Consider the following 12,881-nt stretch of genomic DNA (forward strand, 5'->3'; position numbering starts at 1 on the left):
CGAAACCGTATTAATAACGCTCACGTTGGGTCAATTTTGAAAGTACTCACGGCCAATAAAATTTCTCCCGAAATAGGAAAGATAGTAGCAGAGAATAGATGTCAAGTATCAAACAATAATTAAACTTTATATATGTTTATTACAATGTATTATTCAAAATAAAATAATTGTTTCTATGAACATTGATTGTTTTTTTTTGCGGCCCACCTAAAGTTAAGCATTGTTTATTTTGCCCAAGTTAGCTTTTGAGTTTGACACCCCTGTTGTAAATGGTTAAAAAAATCGTATAGTTTTGTATTCATGATTTTTTAACTATAGCAGTTGAGACAGGTTTAAAAACGGTAAAAAAAAATTATTTACCTCAAACGTTATGGTTAATTGTATGGATAGACTGCTGCCGGCTATTTTACCATAGTTTTAGCATGAAAATTCTAACAATGTTCAATTCGCTGTGTTCAATCGTATATTACTTATGAAAAATATTAAGTTTACTGTGCACAATATATATTTTTTAATTTGCGGAAAGTTAATAATTAATTTGAAATAGCTTTTATTCTATGTGCACCATACTGCAAATAAAATCAAAGGAATCCTTTTTTCTAAAATATATTTAACTCAGATTTTATATTTAACTAATATATTGAGACATCATCCTGCTTAAATATTTTTTATTACGATAACTCTTGGTATCATTACTAAGCATTGTAATTTTTGTTAATATTTAGACATTTATTTTTTTTAATTAAAAGCTGGGACCATTATAAACCCAACACGTTGCATTACGTCCTTAGCAGCCATATTTAAATTTCACAGAAGTTTAAAAAAATTATGTACGCATGTTTATTATTTAACACGAAAAATTATGTTAACAGGAGTAATTTGAACAAAAAAAGGATTAAACGCGTTTTAGTACTGAGTTTTATATATTTAAAATTTGATAAATATTGAGCCCAAAAAAGACACTCAAAATATTCGACTGAATATTGAAACATAATATTCTAAAAACTTCAAAAGGTATAAAATTTAATTTATTTTTCGCTAAGTTAGACTATATATTCACGCAAAGAAATGTAAGTATGGCAATAAGAATGCTTCAACTTAGCATGGTATCGAAGTTAAAGCGGTTATTATCGGTAAGTTATTAGAAGTATTTTGAAGAAAAAAATTACACTAAACAAACACTGATCAAACTAAAAAAAAGTAAGTTACATACACATGACGAAGACTTTGGTCTAACATTAAAAGAATATCATAAAAATGTTACTATGTAATTCAAGTGGTTGTGATGACATGAATAAGCCACAATTTCTAATTGTTCTATGGTGAAATAATTACAATTTCCTAATAGAAAAGAAGATGTTTCTGAGTTTTGCTATGTTATTTAATTTAAATTTCCCGAAACTGTGGTGCATATCAGAAAATAGTACTAAAGAATAGTTTTATGTAAAAATTCCACCTGTAGAAATGTTATTATAATATTTCAAATACTTAAAATGTATTACGGTTTTTTTCTTCAGGTTATTTTTCTGTTGCTGTTATCATAGGCCCTTAAAGCAAGGTTGCGATATTTTCTTGTTTTCCAATAGTGCCATCTATGAACAAGAATTTCACTTCTGCCACATCCCCACGTCACACCCGTTTATACACCGTACCCATTTATACATCCATTAATTCATCCACAGATCGTAATTTTGACCTCAACCAGAGAACAATTAATCTCTAATTCAGTTCCCCCAGTGGCATAATTTGTTATGGGGACATGGATGACTTTGTGAGCCTACAGATTTAACTTGTACCAGTCCCCATTTACTCCTTTTCCTGTTTTACCTCTTTAATGAAATAATTTATATTGGAAAGTTATTGTTAATGGATAACACAGAAGAGCATAAAGGCAATTGTTTTTGAACAGTATTTTATTTCTTATGCACTTATGAACAGAGTATTGACAGTATTATTTGATTTGATTTAATTTGATGAGTTGTGGATTTTTTTTTAAACAATTCACATAATTCAAAAATGCTTGAAAAATGTACATCGCTTACATTTCAGTTATTCCAATTCAATAATCTTTCCAGTAATTAATATTTAATATTATATTAAATAACCAGTTTTTTATTTTATCATTTTTTACTTGGTTGATTTCATAGCAATTTAAGTAAAAGCTAATTACATTTTTTTACTTATTTCAGATTGTGCCAGCTTATATTGTGAATACATTTAGTTGGATCCCTGGTATGACAGGACTGTGTATTGCTGGTCTTTTCAGTGCAGCGCTCAGTACTATATCTTCGTGCCTGAACTCGATCGCCAGTGTGACTGTAATAGATATTATAAAGCCACTTTATAGAAGAGGCAATATGTCAGAAATACAAGTAGTGTGGTGCGCCAAAATATTATGTAAGTTGCTAGAAAAATAAGAATTTCAGTTAAATAAAATCCCCTTGCCCTTTTGGGTTTTTTTTTGTTTTCAATACTGCTTAGTTTAAGAGTACGCAACTATTCTAGTTAAATCACAATGCCATATGAGTACTAGTTTGGTGCTCTAATCAAAATTATTAAAGTTTGAGATAAGTTTTGCATATTTTCAACATAGTCATTCAAAGCCATTCGTAGTTTAAAAGACATTTAACCATTTTAAAATTAGTAAGTTCAGATGTAATTTTAGATTTTAGCTAATACGTACAGCAGATGTCTTAATTCAGGGCTAGAAAAAGAATGAAATATGCTGAAAAATAAGGAATGGAGAGACACGAAATTTAACTATGAAATATTATCTGCTAGCCAAAATGGTAATCCTTATGAAACATAATGTGTTTCGTTGATTTAAGGTAAAAGATAAATAAATTAATAAAAAAATATATTCATAATATATATACAGTGAATTCGTGATAACTCGAATCTGATAGGACTGACGAAAAACTTCGATACATCGGAAGTTCGACTTACCGTTAGTTTCGGTTTTGGACTTTCAAAATATTGTCGGATTATTTAATTAATGCTTAATAATTACAAATCTTCTAATTGCTTACAATATTTAAGATCATTTTTCTGACAAGCCAGTTGCGATAAGACTGTTTGAAGCACTTTATGATACCCTGGTCCATCGGCTGCAACTTTGCTGTTGTGTTTGGCAGGAGAAACTGCAAGTTTACTGCTTTCAAATTAGGTAGATCACTATGCGCTGTGCATTTATCCATAAAGAGTATCAGTTTTCTTTTCCCAGCGAAGAATTTCCGAACCAATTTTCTTACATAGTCTTCAAATAATACTGATGTCATTCAAAACTTTTTGTTAGACTTGTAATGCAAAGGATACGTTTTTACATTCTTGATACATCGGGGATTTCGGCATTTTCCGATAGCAAGTAAGGGCAATTTCTCTGTCCTAGACGCATTTCCTCCAACTAGGACAGTCAAACGTTCCTTGCTCATTTTACCCCCTGAGCAGTTTTCATCCTTAAACATCATAGTCTTATTTGGAAGACATTTAAAAAATAAACCCATTTCATCAGTATTGAAAACATCATTTTAACTGTATCCTTGAAGTAAATTTGTTAACGTTTCATTTAACCACTGTCCACATACTTCAAGAGGGACAGCTTTAGCTTCTCCATGAAGAGTGCGAAAGACATTGTGTGTGTGTTGCAATGGAAGGGACAAGATATCAACTCCTAGGTTTTTTTTCTTGCTTCAGAAGATCCAAAAAAAATCGAGTTAAAGGGAGTAAAATTCGAGTAATCGCGAATAATTAACATGAAATTGAAGATAAAAGGGTCGGGACCTCATAAAAAAATCGAGTCATAGTAATATTCGAGTTATCGTACTTCGAGTTATAGCGAATTATATATATATATATATATATATATATATATATATATATATATATATATATACAGAGAGAGAGAGAGAGAGAGAGAGAGAGAGTTCAGTTAGCGCCCCACTCAGTGATGAAAGAGAGGACTCATGTGAATAAGATTTTATATGGTAGAATTATCGATCTCCAGGAACATGGGCGTACTCATATGAAAGTATCCAAGGTGCTTGGACTTTCTCAAAGTGTCATTTCTAGGCTTTGGCAATGATTTCAAGATTATTGAAATGACAGTATACGTTACAGTACAAGTCATTCCCGAGTTACAACGCCATATGAAGACCAGCATTAAGCAGTAACTATAAAGAAGTAGACGTACCACAGTATCCGACCTATCTCATCAGCTATCTGCAGTCGCGGGTGAAATGGCAGTATACGTTACAGTACAAGTCATTCCCGAGTTACAACGCCATATGAAGACCAGCATTAGGCAGTAACTATAAGGAAGTAGACGTACCACAGTATCCGACCTATTTCATCAGCTATCTGCAGTCACTGGTGAAATGGCAGTATACGTTAGAGTACAAGTCATTCCCGAGTTACAACGCCAAATGAAGACCAGCGTTAGGCAGCAACTATAAAGAAGTCGACGTACCACAGTATCCGAGCTATCTCATCAGCTATCTGCAGTCACGGGAGCAACAGTTTCTAAGCAAAACGAGTAGAGACGTTTGGGAAAGATTAATTTATATGCTCGCTGACCAGTTCGATGTGCTAAACTCACGGCAAGTCACCGTCGCAGGCGATTAGCCTGTTGTAGAGAACAAGCAACGTGAACACCATTGCAATGGGTTTGTGTAATGTTGTCCGAAAATGCATGTTAAAATCGAAACTACGACAGGCCAAATTTATCGCTACTTCATTCTGGAACCACATGTTTGTTTTTCAGGGGCTCCTAATTTATATTTATGGATGACAGTCTCCGTCCTCACTAGCAAACATCGCATGGAAGGGCTAGGATTCTCACCCAACATGAATCGGATAGAGCATGTGTAGGACATATTTGACGGACGAATTGCAGCTCAACTACCTCCTACTTATGTAACGGAACTTCAGTAAGCATTACTTATTGCTTGGAGCAATCTCTCCCAAGATCAACTTCATAATTTAATACGCACACGCCTTAGCATTGCACGAACTGTTTTTCATCGCATGGGCGATGTCCATCGTATTATTTACCATACCAACCATGTAATAGTTGCCAGAATGTGGCGACAATTTTGGGATCATACCTAAAAGGTAATCCATCTATGGAAATTTTGAAGACGCGTACTTATTATGTACGAATTTATTTATTTATTTTATTACTGAAGCTGATTAGTTAAAGTCCAAAATGTAAAAATAAAACTTTAAGACGATGTGTTTAAGCTCAAATGAAAACTTTGACAATTAAAATTCCTTAAAGAAACTATAGATTATAAATTTTTCGGCTTATATGTAATATAAATGATTGTAATAGGCATTATCTTTATAGTTTTCTCCTTTGCTATATTAATTTGATTTTTAACTTCATTCCAAATTGTCTTGATTTATGACACTTTGGTTTATTCCTTGTTCTTTTTAAATTTTCATTTATTCATTCTTTTTTAAGCTTTAGTTTATGGAGGATTATGCGTAGCTCTTAGCTTTTATTTTATGGAAGTTAGGAGTCTTTTGCAGTTGATGAACGTTATGGTAAGCTCGTTGGAAGGACCTATGCTGGCTATTTTTGCAGTTGGGGTATTAACAACGAAGGCTTCAGATAAGGTACAGTTAAATAATTATTAAATGTATTAATTTGATCTAATAATAAAACTTTCACGTTAAATTAATTTCGTTAATATGAAGCACAAATATTAACTTTCCACGATTATTTTAAGTATAAAAATTAAAGGCCTGTAAACTTAAATTCCTTCATTTTTTTCTATTTGAAGAAGGGAATATTTAAGAAATGTTAATAAATTATTCTGTTTTTTAAAAAAAAAAAAATTCTGTATTAAATAGTGTAACTAGTTTCTACATTGTTAGAAATTTCTCAAAAAAATTTTTAAATGACAATTTGTTCAATTGTAATTTTATCATATTCAAACTAAACAGTCAAATAACCATAAATAAGATGGAATTTAAACTGTTAACTGTGAGAATAACTGTTAATTGACTGCTTTTACCTAATACGGTTAAACAACCAGAATTTTATTGCACCAACTAGGCCCACCTGTTGAAGCCACTTAAATTCTTGCGGATGGATATATATTATAGCAAAACGGGCTTATTTGTCAAATTCGCGATCAACATAACGAAGATTTGAGCTCCAGGTTTGACACTATACAATATAGAGTTTCCAGCTGCCTGTGCTTTTCAATTTGTGACTCTAGACTATTAAAATACGATACTCCCATTCACGCATGGATGGCAGCACCATAAAGCTGTTAAACTATATCCAATGTCCAGACAGATTCATTTTTTACGGTTTTGAAACCATGCTAGTTGTAAACGGTAACAAAATCGTATAGTTTTATGGTTTCTTAACCATAGTAACTATAAATGGTTTCAAAACCATAAAAGTAAAAAATTCCCTTTACCGTAAACTTCAGGTAAATTAGATGGACAGACTGCTGTCGGTTATTTAATCATAAGTTTAGAATAAAAATTCTAATAGTGAATAAGAAAAATTGAGCTAATACGGCGAACCATTAAATGAATAGTAATCACAAGAAACTGAAGTGGAAAGATATAAAAGATTAAATATAAACTTCATTTGCTTAAAAAAAAGGAAAGAAGGTGGTAAAAGTGGATATCTTATGAACGCTCAAAAGTGCCAATTAATTATATTAATTAATACATTATTTAATTAATATTTGCTAAAATAAATCATACATGTCTAGCAAGTCTTGAGAATGGGCATCTATTTTTGAACTCACAAAACATGTTGTCTTTTACCACCGTCATAATTGTTTTTAAACAAATGAAGTTTATATACTATCATGTTGCACTATTAATTTTTAATGATGTAAACATTTATGAAAATGTGATGTGCATTTAATAGTATTCATGTAAGTAACGTTTTATAAGTAACATTTTATTTTCATGTGTGCTACATTTTTTTAAGGATTCACGCTTTTCCAAAATAATCTTAAAAAGCAATTAAAATCAAGCCCTTCAAAAGAATAGTAATTTTGGACGAAAATGTGATAATCCACATTATTTTTGTTATAATTCTACCTGGGAGTGTCCAAAATCTCCACTTCTTGTTAAATTTAACGAGAATGGAAACGATATAGAAATGCGTGTCTCACATTCTGCTTAGAAAACCATTTCTTTTTCCCCCAAAATATAAATTTAGTTACGAAATAAGTAACTGAATTCATCACCAGATAGCGTTGCTAGCAAGAAAATTTGTTAAACTACATTTCATGCATCATGTCAGAACACTATCTGTCTAATCTTTTCACGGACATACGGTATTTTTGTTCCCAGAGTGCTCCACGATTTTGCTCGTTATGTCTAAATGCTTTTGAAGAAATCCGTATCCTCCAACAAGTGAAGATAGCAATTACCTCAATGTTCGCTGGGAGTATTCCCTATTGGTTGCGTCAATAGCAAAGGAATTTTATGAATTCATTGTCTATTTTATTTTAGCAACTTTATGTGAACTTGGTTATAATAATATACTTTGGTGGTTTATTAATGTATTGGCTTTTATCTTTAGCTTATGAAACAAAATTAATTTATTACACTTAGTGTGTTTCACCTGCTCTGACTGTGGGATACAGCTTGATGTCTTATCTGTCTTTTGCCACTTTATTCTCCGAATACAATCAGCCTACGTCGCCACTCAGCACTGATGACTGCCATCATCAGTTCTGAGTCGCAATTTCTATTTTATTTTGGTAATTTTATGTTAGCTTGCTTGTAATAATATTCATTGATAATTTATTAATGTATTGGCTTTTATCTAGATTATGAAACAAAATTAATTTACTTCGCTTAGTGAGTTTCTCTTGCTCTGATTGTGGGATACAGCTTGATGTCTTGTCTGTCTTTTGGGACATTATTCTCCGAATATACTCACCCTACGTTGCCACTCAGCACTGACGACTGCTATCATCAGTTCTGAGTCGCAATTTCTATTTTATTTTGGTAATTTTATGTGAGCTTGCTTGTAGTAATATTCATTGATAATTTATTAATGTATAGGCTTTTACCTAATTTATGAAGCAAAATTAATTTTCTTCACTTAGTGTGTTTCTTTTGCTCTGATTGTGGGATACAGCTTGATGTCTTATCTGTCTTTTGCCACTTTATTCTCCGAATACAATCAGCCTGCGTTGCCACTCAGCACTGATGACTGCCATCATCAGTTCTGAGTCGCAATTTCTATTTTATTTTGGTAATTTTATGTTAGCTTGCTTGTAATAATATTCATTGATAATTTATTGATGTATTGGCTCTTATCTAGCTTATGAAACAAAATTAATTTACTTCGCTTAGTGTGTTTCTTTTGCTCTGATTGTGGGATACAGCTTGATGTCTTGTCTGTCTTTTGGGACATTATTCTCCGAATATACTCACCCTACGTTGCCACTTAGCACTGATGACTGTGATCCCCTGAATGCCACAAGTCTTTTTAATTTTTCTTCAATACTTTCAACCAAGAATTCTCATATTCCTACTCAAACAACTAATAAGTAAGTAAATATACCGGGACTTTGCTTTTTTTTCTTTTGGTCTTCTGATGTTCATACGTAATTTGAATTTTTTTTCAGTTTTTACAAGTCGTAGTAAGCATGCGAATTCAGATTGTTTCATCACCATTACAAATAATATTTAAGAGACAATCATTCCAGGAGCTAATAACCCTTTAATTCACCTGGGTATGTTTTAGTTATGAAAAAAGACATAAATAATACATTATACAGATGAATGCTTTTTTTTAAAACTGACTATTCAAACATTATGAGACCATAATTTTTACTGAAAATATGAACATAGTCTAGGGAGAAAGTCTTAGGGAATATTTTTAATCGGCGTTGAACTGCCGACCAGAATAGCCTTCGTCGTGATTTTTTCGATTGAACTAACACACAATTTTCGTTACATAGAAGAGAAAACCACGAAAACTTCCTACTGTCAGCCCGACGGCTAGGAGATTCTAACACATGAGGCTTAGCGATTATTAGTAGATGTACCTCACTGTGTACCCTCAATTATTTTTATTAGATTGGTATCTCTCAGACAAATTCAAGCAGATAAAGAATAAACTCGTGTAATTGAGAGCTTTGGGAATTCATTTATGACAAAATTTCTTGACAGTTTAAACAACAATGGTGCCAAAGTGTTTCCCCTAACGATAGAAGATTCACGAACTGAAAAATAAAAAAAAATATCATTTTCTCCGTCTCTTTTTAATAGTTTTCTTAACAAACCATATTTTTAAGTAATAAACTTTTTTTTTCAGGGAAATTTTTGTGCTATATAAAATTTCGTTTGTGTGGTATAGCACCATCGGATGTATACTTACTTTGGTCCTTGTTTTCTTAGCTGTTATTGCAACAGGTATTTATGCAATTTCAAAACTATTATTTTTGAAAGTGTAATAATAAGAAAAAAAGGGAAATACTTCAATAGTTACTTTTTTCATGCAAAAGTATGAAATAACAGAATTTCCCTTGCTCTAAGAGTACCGGTACTAAGGGTACCGATACTTTCTACAATACAATCCATTTTTACCAGACTGTGTTACGGAACTAAAAATCTGATATAACGCGATTTTTACAATAATCGTTACCGTAGAGTCCCTAACTGAATAACGTAAATACTTTAATTAAATCTAATTAACTACTCTAATAATTATTCTAATTAACTGCTCTAATTATTTTTGTTATTGTAAAAAATTATGGGCCTGTAATTTTTAACGTAATTTGATCCGGAATATTTTACGGTGTCCACCCTGCGTTTATTAAATTTTATCTGATCGAGCTAAAACTATTATCTCCTTTTTAGATTGATTAAAAAGTGAAGTTTTTAAAATTTTTGTTTTAATTTTTATTTTATTATTCTATAGTTTTGTTTTTACCGAATATTCAATAAAGTTGGTCAACGGGTGATAGATTTTGCTTACTCCATTTAGAAAATATTGTTAGCTTGTGACATTATTCGATACAGTTCTCCAGTTGGACGCTCTAGCTACTGAAACACCGGTTGGAATTTTGATTGGTCAGCCTCCCAGCATTCTACTCCTGTTAAACTTTAAACATTCTAAAATCTTATGTCATTCTATTAAAAAGTTAAAATGTCAAATGACAATAATATTTAATTTGCGATGGTATAGAAATAAATTTGACTTGAAGCAATTAAGAAACGGTTAAAATGTCTTCAAGCGCAGAATTCCATTGGAGATTTAAGTGCTGTAGCTCGTTGGAAAGTGACTTGAATTTCGGTAGTGAATTTTCATCGCCTCTAACGCGAAAGATAATTATTAAAAACGCAGTAAAAATATGATAATAGATGGGTGAATAAGTTTTAAAAAGGATTATAAGGACTATCTCATTGATATAAAATTTTAGTTCAGCCTTTAGAAAATTTGTTCATAGTAAATCCGGGATAACTGCAGTCTTGTTAAATATTCTTTCACAAAATTTGTCTTAAGACTAATTAAGGCTAAAAAGACAAGTTTAAAAGAAAAAATAATGGTTCTTAATTTTTTTAGATATATTTATTACAAATTATTCGTTAAACTCTTAATTTTATTTTTTTAAAAATTAATTCGCTTAAAGTAAAAAGACCTCAAGTAGCAGATTTTAAATTCATTACATGACTAATTTTTTTCTTAAAGATGTAGGGATAATGTTGTGATTGTTAATTAATTTCTTATAGTAGTTTATAAACTTAACTTCCTTTTTGCCATATTCATTGATTCTTTTTAAATCGTCATTTTAAAATAAATCAATATAGTAATTCCAATTTTTATTTTTGCAGGGTGGAGAAAAAACGTTATTCCAGAAAATTCCATTTGCCTAAGTCCAGTTACAAAACTTTGGTTGAAACAGAATGCAACGTTGAACCTAGATGTACAGAATAAAAAGGAAGAAATACAAATATTGAAATTAAATTATAGTAAATAATAATAACGATAAAATTTAATTTTCAAAATAGTTTATTTCCCAATGCTGTTGAAAATGATGAAACGCTGAATTCTTCTGCTGAGTATATCCAATAGAAATTTTTGAAAACCATTTTTCCACTCGAAAACGTATCAGACAAATATCTTTTTGAAATCGATTGCACAAACCTTTATATCAATTGTGTGAATTAAAGCATTAATTAACGGAACTGCGATTAACGGAAATTATTTAAGTGAGATATTGTTCTCCAATCTTATGCCATTTGGAAAGTTCCTATATTGGAGAATAATTTCTTTTTATTCTAATTATTAATTATTTCCAAATAAATATTTTTGTTCGTAAACTCCAAAATTATGTAGTAAATTCATATATATTACAGAATAAACATAGTAATTGTACAATTAAACATGCTGATTACTAATAAATTTATTTTTAATGCGAAATTCTCTAGGAAATTTACTTTTATTTGTGTGTTTTCAATATTAGGGGGACCGGAATGTAATGTCGTTTCGGTGCCTTAAATAATCGTTAGTCTTAAAAACCAATTCATTTTTTTCGATCCATTTTTTCTCATTTTCGATCTGGCATTGAAAAGTTGTTACTAACGAGGGTAAATACATTATTGATTAAAAATAAAATCTTGATAACAAATATAAAATGCACCGAAACGACATTAATTTCTAATCTCCCTAATATAAAGCGAATTTTTCTATCTCCCCACCAACATTATCTTATATCATCATTATAAAGATTAAGATATATATTTAGGCATATTGCATTTGGTAGTATTGTTGTTGCTTGCTTGTTTTGATTATTTATTATGTTCAAGAAAATTATACAGCTTTGAACTGTTTATAACTAGATTGGTTTCTAAACAGTAAAAATGAAATTTTACTGGACATTAAGCTTTCGTTAGGCATTCTAGGCTTATCGTTATGTGATATTTATTGGAGTTAGGTAGGGGTTGAGTTTTGTCAAATAAAACGTGGAATATGGCTTTATTAGCTTTGAAAATTGTGATTGGATATACTAGATTTTACTTGTGAAACAAATCTGTATTGCAGCCTCTTTTCCGTAAATCAGAGTTTCATATTCCAATAGACCAGGGTCACCAATTCAGAAGTGAAAAGCACTGCAAAGTACTATGTGTTGAAGGACTAGTGGAAATATTGTAGCGTTAACGCTGGAATACGAATCCCCGTCCAGTCGGTCATGAGATTGAGAAATCAACCCTTTCGAGTAAAGTATTTTCCCAGGATAGCTGCAAGAAGCTAGGAAACTTAATAAGGTTTAATACTTATCTTATGACTTAGCTACCAGCTTTCGAAGAAGGTGCCCTCGATTCTCCTCAACTGCTGGCCTTATTGATTTGGTTAAAAAAGAATGGTTAGTTAACCGTATTAGATGAAAACAGTCAATACATGATTTTTCCCCAAATTTTTAATTCTGATTATAGTACAAAAAATAGTTATTCTTTAATTTTATCCAATTAATCACCACAGAACAAGAAAGTTGGACTGAAGAATGCATTTTGAATTGTTTAAAATTAACCATGGAATGACTTATGAATTAATTGGACCATTGTTATATTATTTTATGCTACTCGTCTTTGGCAATAAACTTAGTCACGTTTCAAAACATACGAACTTTACAACATACAAACAGTATCTTTTACAACATACAAACTTTAATGTTAACCAATCCAAATGCACAGCACAACTGCATTTGAATATTCTAAATTTTTAATCTCTCTTCCAATCATAGCACTTCATTTAATTTTAAACCGCTTATAAACTAACTGCTCATCGCTGTCTAGCAGCTACCCACGCATTAGTCTGCGCAGAAGTACGCTGATTTCAATTTTAATTGTTTAACTGTGATAATTAATTTTAGCAATTATAACTTCGA

The 12,881-nt window shown here is 31.1% G+C and overlaps 2 protein-coding genes across 2 annotated transcripts; both read left to right on the plus strand.

Annotated features, from left to right (window-relative positions):
• Positions 1 to 1,076: 1,076 nt before the first annotated feature.
• On the plus strand, positions 1,077 to 7,716 carry LOC122269402 (putative sodium-dependent multivitamin transporter). The gene is made up of 4 exons (XM_087152870.1): positions 1,077 to 1,133; positions 2,190 to 2,397; positions 5,462 to 5,616; positions 7,591 to 7,716. Exons 1-4 carry the CDS (start codon positions 1,077 to 1,079, stop codon positions 7,714 to 7,716), a joined length of 546 nt encoding a protein of 181 aa, XP_087008996.1.
• Positions 7,717 to 8,331: 615 nt separating this feature from the next.
• On the plus strand, positions 8,332 to 11,264 carry LOC107443412 (uncharacterized). The gene is made up of 3 exons (XM_087153013.1): positions 8,332 to 8,537; positions 9,308 to 9,405; positions 10,828 to 11,264. Exons 1-3 carry the CDS (start codon positions 8,377 to 8,379, stop codon positions 10,971 to 10,973), a joined length of 405 nt encoding a protein of 134 aa, XP_087009139.1. The 5' UTR covers positions 8,332 to 8,376; the 3' UTR covers positions 10,974 to 11,264.
• The last annotated feature ends 1,617 nt before the right edge of the window (positions 11,265 to 12,881 follow it).

This window comes from Parasteatoda tepidariorum, chromosome 10, assembly GCF_982258835.1.
Source record: "Parasteatoda tepidariorum strain Cologne lab strain chromosome 10, Ptep-v5.0, whole genome shotgun sequence".
NCBI lineage: Eukaryota > Metazoa > Arthropoda > Arachnida > Araneae > Theridiidae > Parasteatoda > Parasteatoda tepidariorum.